General features: G+C 37.7%; 2 protein-coding genes and 1 long non-coding RNA gene across 5 annotated transcripts; 2 read left to right on the top strand and 1 right to left on the bottom strand.

The window, feature by feature from the left end:
- Positions 1 to 3: 3 nt before the first annotated feature.
- On the bottom strand, positions 4 to 9,781 carry LOC111217463. Of its 2 annotated transcripts, XR_002664955.1 has the most exons (4): positions 9,708 to 9,781; positions 3,261 to 3,457; positions 1,664 to 1,878; positions 4 to 943 (listed from the first exon to the last, which is right to left on the bottom strand). It is a non-coding gene; the product is annotated as an uncharacterized LOC111217463 (long non-coding RNA). The 2 variants fall into 2 exon arrangements; XR_002664954.1 differs by lacking the exon at positions 9,708 to 9,781 and having other exon boundaries at positions 3,261 to 3,723.
- Positions 5,218 to 8,924, top strand: cunh16orf58 (chromosome unknown C16orf58 homolog). Of its 2 annotated transcripts, none has more exons than XM_022739346.1 (14): positions 5,218 to 5,517; positions 5,601 to 5,678; positions 5,773 to 5,887; positions 5,985 to 6,030; positions 6,145 to 6,177; positions 6,282 to 6,387; positions 6,793 to 6,894; positions 7,341 to 7,411; positions 7,796 to 7,980; positions 8,100 to 8,157; positions 8,235 to 8,299; positions 8,393 to 8,524; positions 8,616 to 8,681; positions 8,783 to 8,924. In XM_022739346.1, exons 1-14 carry the CDS (start codon positions 5,368 to 5,370, stop codon positions 8,866 to 8,868), a joined length of 1,293 nt encoding a protein of 430 aa, XP_022595067.1. In that variant the 5' UTR covers positions 5,218 to 5,367; the 3' UTR covers positions 8,869 to 8,924. The 2 variants fall into 2 exon arrangements, with proteins under 2 accessions (XP_022595067.1, XP_022595066.1); XM_022739345.1 differs by having other exon boundaries at positions 8,378 to 8,524.
- On the top strand, positions 9,416 to 16,364 carry LOC111217462. The gene is made up of 12 exons (XM_022739347.1): positions 9,416 to 9,534; positions 10,435 to 10,636; positions 10,883 to 10,915; positions 11,137 to 11,252; positions 12,650 to 12,758; positions 12,896 to 12,928; positions 13,040 to 13,072; positions 13,182 to 13,415; positions 13,981 to 14,084; positions 15,205 to 15,370; positions 15,466 to 15,521; positions 15,722 to 16,364. Exons 1-11 carry the CDS (start codon positions 9,470 to 9,472, stop codon positions 15,508 to 15,510), a joined length of 1,140 nt encoding a protein of 379 aa, XP_022595068.1. The 5' UTR covers positions 9,416 to 9,469; the 3' UTR covers positions 15,511 to 15,521; positions 15,722 to 16,364.
- The last annotated feature ends 1,454 nt before the right edge of the window (positions 16,365 to 17,818 follow it).

Raw genomic sequence — 17,818 nt, 5'->3', positions numbered from 1 at the left:
AAGTTTTTTGTCATTTTATTATAAAAAATTGTTTATGTTACACATTTGTATAAAAGTACTACAAATTGATACATGACATTAATAAAGATAATATGGTAACAATTCAGTAATTGATAAGAGAATGTTGGCACAACAAGGATCTCATAATGTTCTGATGAAGCACTGCCAAGATCACTGCCGTGCCATTACATTTCCAGTACAGACCCAATCCTTCATGGACAAGTTGCTACGTTTTAGATTCACAGATTGACTAATTTATTAACTTTTGTGGTATATACAAGTATCTAAAAATTTGTATGTTAAATATGTCATGGCAATTAAGGTGCAAAAATATTAAGGATTGGGTCACTACTGGGGAATGACCGCTGTAATCTTTAATATATAATGTGTATGTGTCATGTTGTGTGATGTTTCAAACTATTGGTAATGCTGGATTTTCTATGGTCATTTAGATTTAGAACTGTCCATATGTTTATATATTGTTAAATAAATATTACAGCGTATAAGAAAACATGTAAAAGTTATAAGACTTTTAATACTATTTTTTTGAGTGGTTCTTTGTATAAAAAAATGTAAATGCTTTAAGAAGAAGTAGAAAAAGTGTAAACTGAGAAAGCAGCACAGGAAAAGCTAAAGCAGTGTTTCATGTAACTACCAGTTTCTTCATATCTTCATGGGTTTTTAGTCATTAATAAGCAGCTTTGTACTGTCCACAGTCCGTCTCCATAAACATCCAAAATCTGAAGAGCCACTTCGTTAGTTGCCTTCTGCAGAGGTTTATCAAAGTTGATCAGTTTTTCAGAGTGGCAAGATATGAGAACAGTGCCATCAGCACGGGGATTAAGGCCAGAAGGGAAACCCACACCACAATAGAGATGATGCCAAATTTTCTTGCCCGTTGTGAAAACTTGGCCATTGACTCTGGATCTGTTGCTGTCTCAGCCTGTTGAAGCAAAGAATTACGGGTCAAATCAGGAAAAGAAATACATGAATTCATAACTGAACTCATACCACTGACAATAAGCAATAATCTAGATTGTTATTTAGTCTAGTTCTGTGATTACTTTTACCTCCTTGCTGTTGAGTCCTCCGGACCACACTGCTGTATATGAAGAAAATAACTGCAGACTCAACTGTTTCTCCCTTTAAATATTCTTTTCTTCTGATCTTATTACTGCCAAATATATAGAAAAATAACCTTTCCTGAGGTTTGCACATTCCATTTAGGTAGAAAGAAAATAAAAATGGCCATGAAATCGTATTTGGCATCACAATAAATCTTTTAGGTTTTCCATGTTATATGGAATGTGCAGGAATAAATATAATTCCTATTTATGTGTCAACAAATCTAAGGACTGTACAATGTGTAAGTCGGTCAGACTTATTTTGGAACTGTAGTGCTCTGTAAAAAGGGCTGTCAACACCAATGACAGATACAAAACATGCAAAGTCATTGTTTTAAACCAGCTGTTTTACAGCTGGGGTCTCTGAGAGCCCCGAACAGATGTAATATACAGATACTGTGAGGTAGCAGCTTCATCATTCATCATTACTAGATAACACTGAATTCACCAACAGAAACTATTTTGTCTTGTCTTGATTAAACAAGTTCAGAGGCGGCAGCTCGACTTTGGAATGTGCAGCTTTATACTTTGGCAAATACCTTGACTGAATTTATCAGAGCGTTGATTCCGATGCAAGTGATCCCGCAGATGATGCTGCCGATTGCCAGTCTCCTGTGGTACTTGTCATTCCTGCAGCACGCAGAACGCTGTCCAAGGCTGCTGACTATTTGAATGCAGGTGTCACCTGACCCTATGGTGGTCAGTGGCAATGCTTCACCCTTTGTAACAGTCGTGTGAGGTGGGTTAGACATATCTGCAAAACATAACATGTTTAAGACAGGTTTACCTCTTTTAATGTGCAAAAGAGTTTTACACAACAGGTTTATGTTTTGTCTGCGTTGCCGCTGTACAGTTTCAACTTTGTTCATACTTGATATATTGTTTTTTTTTTTCCCAAGACAATGGAACTTCGTAGGAGCTGGTTTCAACTTTCTTTATCTGAGGACAAACCCTGCTTAGGTTAATATTTACTTAATTACACTTAAAATCAGTATAGTATTCCAGGTCTTTTCAGAATACAGTTCAGACTTCATGGGTCAGGAGATCTCAAGGATGTTTTGTGTCTCATTGACTTCTCTCTCTTGACTTGGGTTGTGTTTGATCTATTGGGTTCTATTTATGCTCCTGCTCACATGCTGATAATTACTGACATCACCTCCATTCAACGTCACAGTGACGGAGTCTTATCAAACCTGAGTACTGCTGTGTACGACTGATGTCACTCTGTCAAAGCACTGCCCAGGCACCCTTTGTTTCTTGGACCCACTATGGGAACACACCTGGATCCATTCAAGCATAATCTAGGTGCCAACACGACCTTAAGGGAGTATCAGTGGTTTGAAAATGATCTCTAATCTTATTCTTGTGAAAATGCTATTATTTCCTTTTACTGACTCCCCACATGGTGAGTGCTGCTGCTTTGATTTGTGAAGAAAGAAACAGAAAGATGAAACATGTGTTCCCAAATTGCCCTGGTGACCTGTGTTTAGCTTTTGGTTGTTATATACAGCACTGTGCAAGAAAACGTCAGCTTAAAGAATTTAAAAGAAGGATTTCTAAACATGTCCTTCAAAATATCTAGACATAGTTTGTTGTCTTTAGTGAGTGTAGCAATGTCTCCTGGAATTGGGTATTTCCAACAAGAAAAAACAGAAAGTACCCTGTGAATGGCATAACATGGGGCACAGGTCAAAGTGTTTCCCTGTTAACCTTACAAAAACAAAAAGCCAGAAAAACTTGTAGGATTGCACTTTAAAAAACGCACAAACCTCCTGGTTGACTGAAAGTTGTCATGGAGAGGTGAAAACATAAAATGTGATTTATCTAATCTCTGATTTGATCAAAGCACACGCCGGCATACCCTGCATATCTATCGGCATGAGTAGAGAGCTGGACTGAGGGAACAGCACAATGTTACACAGGCCTGTGAGTCATTGTAGTGAGAAACTAGCAGAGAGAGAAATGAAAGTTTCTGTTCTGTGCACACACACAACTGAAAACACAATCTTAAAGATCTAAAACAAAAGGGAAAGTAAAACATGATAAAACAACATGAATATCAAATTGACCAGATATTACAGTTTACACATAATTAAACCTGATTTAAGGGCTCAATCATTACTTTAAAGAACAAACCTGATCAAATTTTAGAGTCACTGTTTTGAATCCACTCCTCAGTCTTAATACACTCCTTTGGTGAAGCTCCTTGGTTTGTCCGGTGTTTTACTCAGAGTATATTAAAGTCCCAGTGAGAAGGAAGGCAGGTGTATTGTCTTCTTGTCTCCTTAACAGTAATCCATTTTAAGGAGACACCTGCCACATGAAGCTTTTTCCTTTAAATGTAAAAAAAAATCAGTTGAAAGTTACAAAAGGTCCAAACACCAGCCCTGTCACTGTCGACCTGTTCCTGTGAAAGTCCCAGTGCAGTATAAGTTGTTGAATGACAGGGTTTGAGAACCAGGAGTGAAACTGTATGAAACTTCCACGCCCATTTTACTTTCGTCCTCCCACACATACTTTTGTCAAACCCTTTGTTCACCCGGTTATATTAGGTCTCATATTCATTCTGCTCCTTGTGTTTGCAGGTCTGACTTCCTCTCTCCCCTTGTTAGTCAGTATGACTTTCTTTCCCTCGCTACATTCCACAGGAGCTGGGAAGGTGTGTCAGCACTTGTCTTGCCTTGGGCTGAAACAGCCACACATTCCTGTCAACGTCACTATTTTCTAAATCCATCTCGGTGGAGATAACAGATCTCAGTTCATTGTCTTTTTGTGCATGACAACAGAAACACTCCCTGCATCTTATATCGCTTTGAAAGATACACTTGTGTGCTGGACCTTGACTAGAGGGTCAGATCAGGCCTCTTCTTGTGCTTAAGCATTTCTAGTCTTCAGTCGTCCCTTTGCTCTATTACCCAGGGATAAGAAGTGCAGTATTTACTGCCCCTGCCTCAGTCATTGATGAATACCTGAATGCATTTTTTCAGGGCTGATGCCACCCACAGTACACTGAACCAATCCGTGGACAGCTGGATCTTCCCTCATGTTGAGTAAGAGCGTGAGAAGGATCTATTGTGGTTTTTCATCCAACCGTTGTGGCTCAATTGAACTGGTTTCTACATCACACACTAATTATTATTCATCCTATCAGGACCATTCCTCTCTGTTTTGTCACCCATGGAACCACAGAGAAAATTTCATGTTTTTTTTTTTTTTTTTAACTGCAGGTGCATGTGAAACCCCAGTGATTTGGTATCTTCTACTTTGGTTATGATCCATTTTGTAAATAAAAAGATGTTTGACTGGTCAATACAAAACAATGGAGAATGTTTTTAAATGCTTTCATCCTGATTGTGTTAATTCCCAGCATGGTCACCTCCCAACTTCTATGTCTTTTGGGTCAAAGACCAAACAAATCAAACTCACATGAAAACATACAAGTAACTCAAGCAATCAAGTGAATTTTGGGCCTCAGACAAGATCATTTGCTAATGAATTGTAATAACTTGTGATCCACCACCAACACTTTTATGATCACAAACCTGGACAATGAATGACATCCCCATCAGCCTCAACTGTACTCAATTAAAGATTATAAGCATGCTAAGATGGTAAATATTATATATCTATTTTTCTAATTACTTCTATTTTAGTATTTTTTATTTTGATCTTTGTATTTTTATTTATTTTAATTTTATTTAACTTTTACTGTTTGACACAATCTTTGATCCTGTGCTTCTTCCTCTCCTTTTTCTTGTGTGTGTATTGTGTTATCTTTAATCTATTTCATATTTTCATTCATGTTATTATATCTGTTTGACTTGACTGGAGATGCAACAACAATGTTGTTGTTACAAATAATAATAAAGCTGAGATATTTCAAAACTGATACTCATTTTTTTTCAGTAATACTCATTTTTATGATGCACACATATTATTATACAAGGTCACAGTTTCTTGTACAATAAAATGTGTTGCAGGAATAATATCAGTGCGTCACTCTGTATCGGGGCTCCGCCTTCAACTCTCAATCCACCAATCAGTTATCGCCAAACCTCGAGGCTGAAATAACACGGAAGCACCACAAAAAAAAAAACAGGACACGTCGTTGTGGGTGCGATAACACGTCTGTGCAGCCAAAATGGACTAGTATTAAATATATTCCAATACATTTCAGACTGTAGTGTTGTTCCGTTTGTTAGTTTAGTCACCGTCCATCTGTTTTTGGCCTCAAGCAGCCTGAATGGAGAACGACATTGGTGTGGTTTTGGCCACAGAGAGATACGGCAGTGCAGAGTCCTGGAAGTATTTTGCAAGGGATGGAGTGGTGGAGAGAAGGAGGGATGGCAGCAAGGGTGAATCCAGAGGAAACTCTATTGTTGGGGTTTTTAAAGTAAGGATTTCCTACATTTCCACGTAGCAGTATTACCTGTTTACTCAATGTCATGAGCTGATGATTTTAACTTTTAATTTCAGAGTGTGTTTCTGCCTCAAGGGTATCCAGAGAGTGTCAGTGATGATTACCTGCAGTACCAGTTTTGGGATACAGTGCAGGTACAGTAGAAGAAACCAAAACCAATGGAGATCATCACCATCACCATCCCCATCAGACTGAAACTCTCCATTCACACTCCTCTCTCTCACTCAGGCTTTCTCCAGCTCACTGTCAGGGACTCTGGCCACTCAGGCCTCTCTCAGAGGAGTCGGAGTTGGAAACCAAGAGGCAACAGTGGCTGCAGCCACAGTCACCTGGTTATTAAGAGGTGATCCTTAAAAAAACAAAACAAAACAAAAAAACACCAAAATGACGTTACTCTTGCATCATTAGTGCAACTTGTGAAATTATGTTTTCGCCTGCAGATGGAACTGGTATGTTGGGAAGAATCCTCTTCGCCTGGCGGAAAGGGTGGGCTCATATTTGTGTCTTTATTGAGGCGAATAAAAGTAATTTTTCCCACTTTATTCATGTTTCTATTTCACTGATGGATATTCCTTTGTATGATCAATTTCTCTGTCACAGGACAAAACTGGACTCTGAGGCCAAAAAATGGAGGTATGAACTACGCACAGGTATTAAATTTTGAAGATTTGGTGAGTCTAAACATACAATTAACACACATATTAAAACCTTTTTCCTTTTTTAAAATTTCTTTCAAGGATGTTTGCCGATGTTCTCAATGACATGGCCATGTTCATGGAGATATTGGCTCCACACTTTCCTGCTTGCTTCACCTTGATTGTGTGTACTGCAGGGGTATTCAAGGTAAAAATAACATAACTAACTTAAGTCAGCTGTGATAAAAATTTAAAGCTAAATTCACAAAGCTAAATAAGCAGTAAGTAACTGAACCTATGTAATTTAGTATGTCAGAAATGACCCTTTCTTTAAATCTGACCTGTTAGGAGTAAACAGAATCAGAGAACAGAAAAAATTACCTTCTGCTACACAAATTATGTTTATTTTTTTGGGTTTTTTTAATTTGTTTTTTTTGCTCATGAATAACTGGATAACGGAAACCATTGACCTGAACTTTGAGGCCTGATAACTGGACTGAATTTCCATTTTATGTCAAGTCCTTCAATTATTATCACTATTCAAAGACAAAACTGTGATTCACAAGTTTACTGAACTGAGTTTGGCACTGTTATGTGTGTTTGTCTTCTCCAGTCCATTGTCGGAGTGGCAGGCGGAGCGACCAGAGCTGCTCTGACTGTTCATCAGGCTCGCAGAGACAACATGGCTGACATCTCTGCTAAAGATGGCAGTCAGGTACTTTTTTTTTTTTTTTTACCTATGACTTTTTATTTTTGTGAACAGTGATATCTTGTAAATAAGACAGTATCCATGTTCTCTTCTATATTTAGATTATGCAAGGAATAAGTAGTGAACTGTAATATGATGGTCATTATGAGGGCAGATACCCTGTATAGAGCATTTTGCTGTGTCATATTCCATTATACATAAAGAAGTACAATAGGACTTTTTCACAGCAAACATGTCAAGTAGAAAAAGTGTTATTAATGACATTGATGATGGACCAAAGCACTCATGTAGTTAACTTTCAGCTGTGCTTTTCCTACTGTGACATGTCGAAATGCTGTTAAACTGCCTGTGGTGACAGATGTTTTAACACTGAAAGTTTCTGAGTTTTAATTGATAATAAATATATAAATAAATCTACAAAATCATCAAAACATGTCTTTTATTTTCCACAGGAGACTTTAGTGAATTTGGCTGGACTGCTGATCAGTTTGATTCTCATCCCCCTAATCACTGATAATCCAGTGTAAGTGTTGTTATATCAAACATATATAAGTTAGGCTGTGTCTCTGCCATTTACCATTCTGAATGTGCAATACTCAAACTGTTAACTGTTGTACTTCAGCCTATATAAACTTCTGCAAGACATCTTTACAAAAGGTGTATTTTATACATTGCTTATTTGTGGTCTACATTATATAGGGACATCTTTTATATAGTGTATATCTTGTCATTTTAATTTAATACTACATTGTATGTATGTACAAGAATTACATTCATTAGATTCCTGTGGTGACCATACAGATGACAATTAACTTGACCTTGAAATTAAACTTTTAGTTATTTGAGGAGTCTGTTGTGTCTTTGATGTCGTTCACCTCCATTTTCATTCTCTCTGTCTCTCCCTCAGACTGACTCTCAGCCTCTTCTTCCTCTTCACCATGCTCCACCTCTTTGCCAATTACAAGGCTGTGCGTTCGGTTGTCATGGAAACCTTCAATGAGGCGCGACTTTCGATCGTGTTACAGCAATACCTGAGAGACAAACGAATCCTGAGTCCACTAGAGGCCAATCAGAGAGAGCCAGTTTTCTTGGGTAAAGAAAAATCATAAGTTTAAGGAGTTTTCTTGGCTGTTTGAGGGATCTCATTGGAGTTTCATTGACAGTTGTAATATATTGATTCAGTGCATTCAAAATTGTGAAATGTTGTCCAGAATTTACGAAAACGGTGCCAATCAGACTCGGAGTGAGGCTACAGGAGGTTGTACAAAGGTAATTAAATATACCATTTTTGCTTGTATGATGAAAAATTACACTCTTCTCTAAAATGAACTCTGCTTATTTTGTAGCCCGGAGGAACTTCAGTTGGCTTTGAAGAACAACAACATGCCTTACCTCTTAGGAGTGAGAAACGGTATGTCAGCCTGAGAAGAGTTCTCCCTCTACATAATAACAGTGTGTTTAAGAGCCACATTCAATGTTTTTAACTCAGCTGTCTACCTCCCAGGGTGCATATGTGTTTGTTTGGGACCAAAAGCATCAGTACATGATGAAATCAGAGCGATGTGTCAGGCTGTGTGGATCAGCAGCACGATGAGCCCTCCAGCTCACACAGAACCCCCTACACAACAGCAGCAAAGTGAGCCCTTGCCTTCATTCATTTAATTAATAGAGGTGCTTAAATATTACACTCTTTAAAACACTGTAAACTTGTATTCTTTCTTTAAAAGGTCACTGGGAAATGGTGCATGAGAGCCACAAACTGATGGACACAATTTTCAATCCATTTCTCAAAGGTGAGCCCACATAAAACTGTTCTAACATACAAATCATCAGCTTTATCTTGTGATTTTTTTTTTATCAACAGAAGCATGATTTTTGCTAATATAATTTCCAGGTGTGGAAGCTGCAGGATGGGACACAAAACGAACTCTGCTGGACTGGGATGAATGGAGGGTTGAGTGGAAATCTAAAAGCAACTGAGCTTCTCATTGTTTATATCACATTGTTTAACATTTATTAAACAATTACATTTTTAAGAACCCCTTGTTTGATTCATTTTGTGTTCAAATCCCAATAGGGAAGATAGAAGGAAATAAAAAAAATCTATATTTTGTACAGGAATATTTAGATTTAAATACAAAACTTAATCATTATTAAAATTATTTGATTGACATGAAAAAAACAAAAACAAGAAAAATTGCATTCACTGTAGGACGGGGGCGCTATTGGGCATTCACAAACAATTAACACACCACGAAGAAGAACCTAAGCAAAATATGCTTGTGTCAAGGTAGCCACATTCTGTAGGGTAATTGCGGAAAATAAGTAATTAGGCTTAGTGGGTAAGTAATAATTGGCGTTGAATGTAGTTTTATCGCGAGGGTTTAATACTTAAATAAAAACATACTTGTGTACTGCTGAATGCAATAAAAGTATTTAAGATTTTTGCACAATGGAAAGCTTTCAAACATGTCATGAGGCTTATTTTGAAAATTCTAACCGGATGTAGATTTATTGTAGCCAGTTTGACCGTTCGTTCAAACAACGCTAAACATCAAAATCGGCCGAATTTGTGTTCAAAATGGGAAGGTATAAATGTGCCTACAACTGTGAAAGCTCCAGCGATCCAGAAGTGAAGTTTTTTAAGTGAGTATTCAATATCAGTAATAATTTCTCACCCCAAACCAGGAAATAGTTAGCTAGCTGATTTGTGAAGTAATTGTTAAGCTAGCAACAAATATAAGCATTAGTTAGTGTTTTTCAGCAGGTATCAGCGTTTTATGTAAACACGAATTTAAGAAAATGTCGTGAAAACTTACTTAATTTAGTCTCTCTGTATGTGTTGAGTTCATTGGTATAGCCTGGGTGATGGAGGACAAACTGCATGTAACTGCTGGTACAGTATTTATTAAAGGAAGTGAACCTTAACTCACTGTTGTTTTCATCAGAATCCAGGAAACAGAAATAAAGGCATAGTTGTATAGTCAAAATGAATTCTCAGTGCATTAAAACATATAACAACGCTCTTACAGGAGAGAATCATTTTCATTTTTTGGCTGCCTGATTTAAAGAAGATGAAATGGATGAAATCATGACAAAATATGTTCATCACTTTGCTACAACTGTATCACAAGATGTTTTTCATTCTAGTGTGAGCAACTCACTCAAATGATGGGGTAGTGCTGGTATACATGAGACAATATCACAATATCACATCAGATCCAAAAAATCAATAATTTACCAATTTTTGCAGCCTCTTAATGGCAAACTGTGTTTTATGTGATGTTAAGATTGATTGCTTGTTTTACACCCATCACACCAGGCCACACCACATTGGATTGTACATATCTTATGTAAGATAGGGATTTCCGAAGAAGCCTTGAGTTTTACCATGAACAATTATTGCTACTGAGAACAAATAGGCATATTTTTTAATGTCAATATTCTAATATCAATGTTGTATTTACTCCACACATGAGAGAATGGTACATATAAGGGTTAGAACTTGGCCTTAGTGTTGTTTAAATGAGTTGTGTGTTACGACAGGTTTCCACTTTACAATCCCCGAAAACTCAAGAAATGGCTTGTCAACATGAAGTGGAAGGACTGGACTCCGTCCCGCTTTTCTGTGCTGTGCGTCAATCATTTTGAGGAGCAATACATTGACAGAACAGGCAAATGTGTGAAACTCAGAGAAGATGCAGTTCCCACCATATTTTCATCGCCCGATGACACACAGAAAAGGAAGGTTTGTATTAGGTAACTCAGCATCAGTGGACCATTTGAAAAAAAAAAATACATCTGTTCCTTTGTGTGGGAAAAGTAGTTTCCAGCAAGTCTGCTCCCAGGTCATCTATATTTGGCAGTAAAGTAAAACTAAACTAAACTCTTTGATAGGCCAATGTCTTCCTTAGAAATCCTCTTCATCTGTTTGTGATAATTCAATTAAGTAAATGTCTCATATGCAACTACTGTCACTGTCTCCCTGATGTAGGCTTCCATCAAACCAAGAAGTAAGAGACACAAGGTGAGAGCATCCTGTAATGGTATTTCACTGTTAAATTCTGTGATTCAGTTGTCATTTGTGGCTGTTTTCATAAGCAAGTTGGTCTATTTTCTCTAAAATTATAAAACTGTAACATAAATGCTGTCTTTATTCAAGCTATTATACAGACTCCATGGTGCTAAACATAATTAATACAAACTTCCAAACATTCATTGTGTTGTTTCCTCGTGTTCTGAACCCAGCCACATGGTAAAGCCTCACAGATGAGTCCAGCTCAGTCTCCAACAACCTCTCCTGCCACAGGGAAGCGAAACGTTCAAAACAAAGAGACCGGCCAGACAGAGCCAGAGCCTGCACGGTATGGTATTTCTAAACATAGAAGCTTTGCCTTAGCCCTCCACTGTTTGATTTTACACCTGCTTTACTTTCATTTAGTCACTTTTCCATTTAGAACAAGCCATAGTTCAACAAAAGTAATGGTTAATAATAAATCAGCACATATAATCCAAAAATGTCACAGGAAAAATATAGAAATTAAAAGTAGTGCAGATTTTTTCTTACTAAATCATACTGAATCCACAATCTAAACCAGTGGATATTCTGCTTCTGTTCAGTGCACTGTATGTAGTGAAATGAGATGGTTACTCAGTACACAAAGAACAACATTACATATTTACATTACATGTGTACATTTAGATAAGGTAATAGACCATGAATTACAGGTTCTGCCTTCATGTCATCAATCATCACATGAGGGATTTTTGTTGTGTTAGTTCAAATGAACGAAAAGAAATATTGCAGTCCATTCAGTTCTTCCGAGAAAACTTTGGGGTAGATGCAGAAGAAGTTGTGTCAGTTCTGGCATGACATCAGTGGTAACCCTTAAAATATCTATATAAATATTAAATATTTATATTTATGATGCTGAGGTCAGTGAGACCCTGACGTTTGACCGGTATGAAAACAAGAACTAATAATGAGATGTCTATAAATACCTACTGTACTTCATGCTGGAAATGTGGATGTATGTGTGGTGGCAACTTCTGCGTTTTGCGTTTAGGTTTTTTCAGTACACTGAGACGTCATCATTTTGGTCATTCAGAGAAGCAAACGTCTCCAGGGTTTTTCTGATGATGCAGAATAAGCTTGTGGACTCCTCACTGGAGGAGGACTCCAGCTGTTTCCTGGTGTGCTCTGCCTGAGGCCATGACTCCTCTCTGAGAAGTCTGGGTGTGTAGTCTGCTTCAGATATACCAGATATGCATGGTTTTATCCATCGCACAGATATGCAGGTGTCGTATAAGGGGGGTTCTGCATTGGGTCTTACTGCAGAGCGGGCTGATGGCGTGTTGGTATTGATGTAGCTGATGCCATCTGATGGCAAATCAGAACCAGGAGCTGAAGTTTCCTGTAAAAGATAAAAAATCTAAAAAATGATGGATGCAATAAAGTATTGTAAATGTTAATCAAAGCCTGAACTGAGCTCCTCTCACAATGGGGATCTAATAACTGCAGCCAGGTCAGGATCCATTATCGCTCCACTGCTCCCTGGATCTGTACGTGTCTTGTAGCTTTCTCTGAAAGTCAAAGCCAGGTTCGAAGCCAAGCTTACTGGCTAGCAGAGCAACACGACTGTCTGTGGTACACACTTGTTGGTGCCACAATGTAGGTCAGTTGTTGATAAGAAATCAGATTTGTTAACATTTGGGTTTTTTCCTCTTTTAATGTGTTGATATTTTCTGTTTCTATGGTCAGAGACAAAGACTCAAAAAAATCTGACAAATGGAGGATCATAGTAGATGAAGGGCTGATGAAAATTGAGTCATTTCCTCATTTCTTCCATGGAGATTACTGTGTACCACAGGTAAGGGGTATTACTAAATTATGGCAATTGTGGTACAACTTTGGGCAAATCAACGTGCCTTTTTTTGTCAAATGTTTACAAGTATCAAATACTGTAACTTCATATTTGTATCTATATTGTCCATTTGTCACTGACAGGATATTCAGTGGGCTCCAGATGATGATTTCAGTGTAAGTAGTTGACATGATTTTAAACTTTTAAATGACTATATTTTCACTTTCACACTCTGACCTCTGTGTTGTGATGTATTTTAATCAAATGGTTTTCTGTAATTTCCACAGACAGAATGTAAAGATCGTGAAAACCTAATAGAGGTAGGTCTGTTGCCTGTATGAAAACCTTGACTATATTAAATACAATCAGCAAAAACTGGGATTATTAGCGGATCACATCGTATGATGACATGATATAATGTGATTGCAGGTGAAAGAACCATGGCAGTGGCTTGGTCTGGATGTCAGAGGACCCCTGCCCCAAACACTGAATGGACACAAATACATTTTGACTGTGACGGATTATTACTCCAAGTGGGTGGAAGCTGTGCCCATGCAGTCGTGCCTCCCTCCACATGTGGCAAAACACATCGTGGACATCATCGCCCACTTTGGATACCCGTTCAGAATCCTCTCAAGGCTGCCTCATGACATAGTCCACAAAGTGAGTGTATGGCCGACCGAACCATTCATATTGTTATTGAGAACTTAAGTTACTTCCCCTTTCCTTGTTAATCTTTGTTTCATAGGCTAGATAAGAAAACTACAACTCCCACGAGGCACTAACAATATGCTAATGGCTTATGCTGTATTTATGTCATAGTAGAGTTATTGTTATTTCCAGTTTCTGTCCTGGTAAAATAGAGTTTGTATCAACATCAAAGTCAGACTTAAGACTGGGAAACGTACAAGCTATTTTTCCAGTCATCCATCCCATATGATGTGGACACAGCATACGACTTGTGAGATTTGTTGTTATTGAATGCTACCAAAATAATTTTCATTTTTTATCTTGGTTAAAATAAATGAATACACAGATTTTAGACTCCAGTACGACAGTAGACAGCCAAAGAGCTTAGAATATGGTCTGAAAACCCCAGGAATAGATGTCATCTTTTAGAAAGACTTTTTAGAAACGTTCTGAGGTGGTGGAACTTGAATAGAATATTATGATAATATTGTGTCCTAATCAGCCAGTGTCTCACATAAATAACGTATCTCCGTTCTAGATCAACAGAGAGCTAAAAGATCAGCTGAAGGTCACCATCGCTCTCGTCGTCTATCATCAGCAGACCGGCACTGCAGATTTGATCACACAGCAGCTCATTGACAGGTGTGTGTTTATAGTTTACAGCAGAGTACACCCCTGTGCAGTGCTACTAAAAATGTTAAATGATTCAAAACTGTGCCATCTTGCAATAATTGTATAATTTTAAGTTTAAGTGAAGTTTAACCTCAATACAACAAAAGTGAGCACTTGGATTGTGTCTGCTGCAACATGGCTCCACATGGTAAAGAACTGCCTGAACAAATGAGAATTGTGACACTTCATAAAGATGTGAGAGGGTACAAGAGCATCAGTGGGAAAAGCCATACTACCAGTAACAGAAGGTGCAGTGGTCATCCTCAAAAAAAGATGCCACACACAATTCACTATTTACGCAAGTTTGCATTAAAAAACAGATGAGTAGGTGCTTCTGACCTGGCACAAGTAATATCTGTGGAAAGAGTGACTCGTCAGAAAGTATGAAGGACATTGCATCAATTTATCCTCTATGTACGGCATCCAAGGAGAAAACCATTACTCAAAAAAACAGCACAAAAAGATTTAACTTTGCCAAAGAACATGAAAAGAGGCCCAATGAATACTGGCAGCACATTATTTTCTATTTCTATTCTCCAAAATAAATTTGTTTGGATCAGATGGAGTCCAGTATGTTTGTTGGGTACCTGGCCTAGTTTTTAAAGATGAAAAAAGGAGAGAACTATGGCCTGGCCAAGTATTTTCCCTGATTTGAACCCTATAGAAAACCTTTGGAGTATTTTAAAGTGGAAAGTAGAGCAGCAAAAGCCCTCCAGCAGAGAGCAGCTGAAATGGATTGTCCGTGAAGAACGGCAGAACATCTCTCCGCACATTTGTGTTAGACTGGTATCATCCATGTTCAGGCTGATCAAATCTGTCTCCAAAAATGAAAATCCCAGAGAATATTTATTCTCATATTAATAACAGTCTTGCACTGATGCATCTCAATGTTCTGAATTGACAAAATATTGGCCAGTTAGCAAAAGAAATATGAAAAAACCACAGGTCAAGTGTACGTCATTGATACAGCCGTAGCTCTTCTGTGAAGTGTAATCTGGCGGTTTTAAATTGCTACATGCTTTTCAGGAAACCTGTGTAATTGGCCTTCAAGTGAATACTGTATTTTTTTCTAATTGCTGCTTCCCAACAGGATGGTTAGTGATCTAATACAAGAGCATGCGGCTGACTGGGACGTCTACCTGCCTGCCAAAGTTTTCAGTCTGTGTTTCAAAGAGCATTCAAAGACCAAGGAGAGGCCTTTTTCAATGCTTTGCTGTGGAGGACTGGAGCCTGTCCAGTCCCCCAGAGGACTTAATGTAGGTGTAGGTTTAGAACATTTTGAGTTTTGATGATCCTTTGTCTTATGGAAGCTGTAAAATGACTCTTGTGTTCTTGCCTCTCTCTTCCACAGTATGCTTATTCCAAGATCAGAGAAAGTGCTTTTGTGGTTAGATAGGTGTTTATCGGGTGAGTTGAATGTATATTAAGGTTTTGTGTGCAAGTACATGTTTAATACTTTAATACAATACTCTTCATTTGAATGGGGTTGTGGAATTTGTGGAATAACTTGTCACTTTTAAAGATGTTTTCCAGTAAATCAGTGAATTTAAAAAAGATCTCAGAGAAGTTTGAGAAAATCATGTAACAGTAACATTATTATTTTGCAGGTCAATGAAAGTGGATACCAAACTGGACTCAGGGAGGAAGAATATTTTTCAGTCATGAAAGTATTTTGACGTAGTCGAAGATTGTTATGCAAAAGTGCTATTGTACTTCACTTCATGGCCACAATATGGGAACATGAGAACCCTGGTAGTTTGGTGAAGATGAGGACTTTGCTGACTGCACAGATTTTGGAGATGAAACTGCAAACGTTTGTAGCATCTTCTACAGGACGCATTAAAACTGTTGGTCCATCAAGTCAGTAGAAGGCCATTTTCAGTTCAGTTTTGTATCAAATTTTTGGATGTGAAATTGTATATCTGTTGTTTATATTGTACCACAATGAACTGTCTCAAAGTGTACAAAATGCAGTGTGGTACCAGAATGGAAGTCAAGATCAGGTCAGCACACTTTATGTAAAAGTGATGTAAGTTTAGGCTTGAGGCATCTGAGTCTGATGGACAACATTTGGTTTTTACATTAGGATTTGTTTGTGTCTTGTGAGTTGGTGTCCTGTTTCAAGTGCCCCCAAGTGGTATTTCTTGAGAAAGTATGAGTCAGTGTTAGTCCAGCCAGTTCAGTTAATATGAGCTGGCAAATTTAAGGCTGTTTTTTGCTGTTGCTTTTTTTTTTCCATAAAATGTAAAATATGTCAATAAACTAGCTTTTGAAAATAATGAGAAATGAGACAAAAATATTTGTGTCTAATCGTGCATTGAAGATCAAGTATTTTGTCAGCACCATGTCTTGTTTTCCAAATTCAGGAAGTGCAAATATGTCAGACGTTACACATGATCAGTCATATGCAGTATGTAGAGCATCAGTAGTATGAGAATCACATCTGTTATGACAGCGTTGCATCTGCACTTGCACCTGCACCTGGTGTCAACTTATGAATTACAGCCTGTGTTTACAGATTGTGTTCAAGTAGAACTACCACAGTAATTTGTCATCTTTCATACAAAATGTCAAATAGGACAACAGCACAGTTTCAAGAGCGTGTTTACATTTGCTAGACAGGACAACTTGAATACATTTTTTTAAAAATAAAAAATCAATCAAACAAACAAAAACAATTATTGAAAATGTGCCATATGTGTGAATGTTAAACTTGTTCTGTATCACGTATTTGTGGCTGCTGCTGACCACCCGACTAAACCACTAAATTATAAACATCGTGAGAGAAAAAAACAAATTGTGATCGTAAACATCTTATGACACCTCATTTGATCTGTATGTGTCTCAGCTGTGGGTTCAGCTGTCCCACTCACTGCGGTGACAGCTGCTGTCAGACTGAAAGGAGGAAATGAAGTCTTATCATACAAAAGACCCAGCTAGTGAAAAGAAACACACCTGTTTGTTTCACCAGGGAGGGCAACACAATGTTTGTTAATAATGATGAGGCTCTGTTCAGTTCATTGTGGAATTACAGGCTTTGATCCTACAAAACTGTTCTATTGCTGAATCCAAATAAAGGATTGAAGCCTCGTGAGAAACCACAGTAGTGTCACAAATACATTCTTTGTTTATCGTGTGAGGATATTTTGATTGTTGGAACAAGAACACATCATTGTAATTTGTACAAGTTAACTGTAAAGACTTCGCCACGGACGCCATGCTTAGTGGACTGCTTTCTCCTTTTTTCTTATAGCCATCACAAGAAATGATTTAAATGGATCATCAATGCCCCAAAGGTTTGCACAAAACTTGCTAAAACTGCATTTTGGGCACGTTTGGGCATCATATTTAATAAAGTCTTTTGAGGAATGTAATTGTTCTAAATATTTGTTTTCTCTCTCATGTCTGTCAAGCCTTGTTTTGTTGTGTTATACTATATGTGATTGTTGTAAATGAATCTTATCTTCTTATCTAACTATGTGACACTTCACACAGACACTACGCGACCATATTGACCAGGGATCTATTGGAAAAAAGAAATAACGTATCTCAAGAAACTATAAAAAAAGTATATTATACTGAAACATACTACAGTAATAGTAATTGTGCTTTCAACCACATGACCTTAGTTAAAAAACAGTAAAGCGACACATCAATGTTCTTGGTTTTACTCCATATGAGCGAAAATACTCAATTTTAAAAGC

Source organism: Seriola dumerili, unplaced genomic scaffold (assembly GCF_002260705.1).
Source record: "Seriola dumerili isolate Sdu_G_001 unplaced genomic scaffold, Sdu_1.0 BDQW01000044.1, whole genome shotgun sequence".
Lineage (NCBI taxonomy): Eukaryota > Metazoa > Chordata > Actinopteri > Carangiformes > Carangidae > Seriola > Seriola dumerili.
This window is presented reverse-complemented; position numbering and strand designations above follow the sequence as displayed.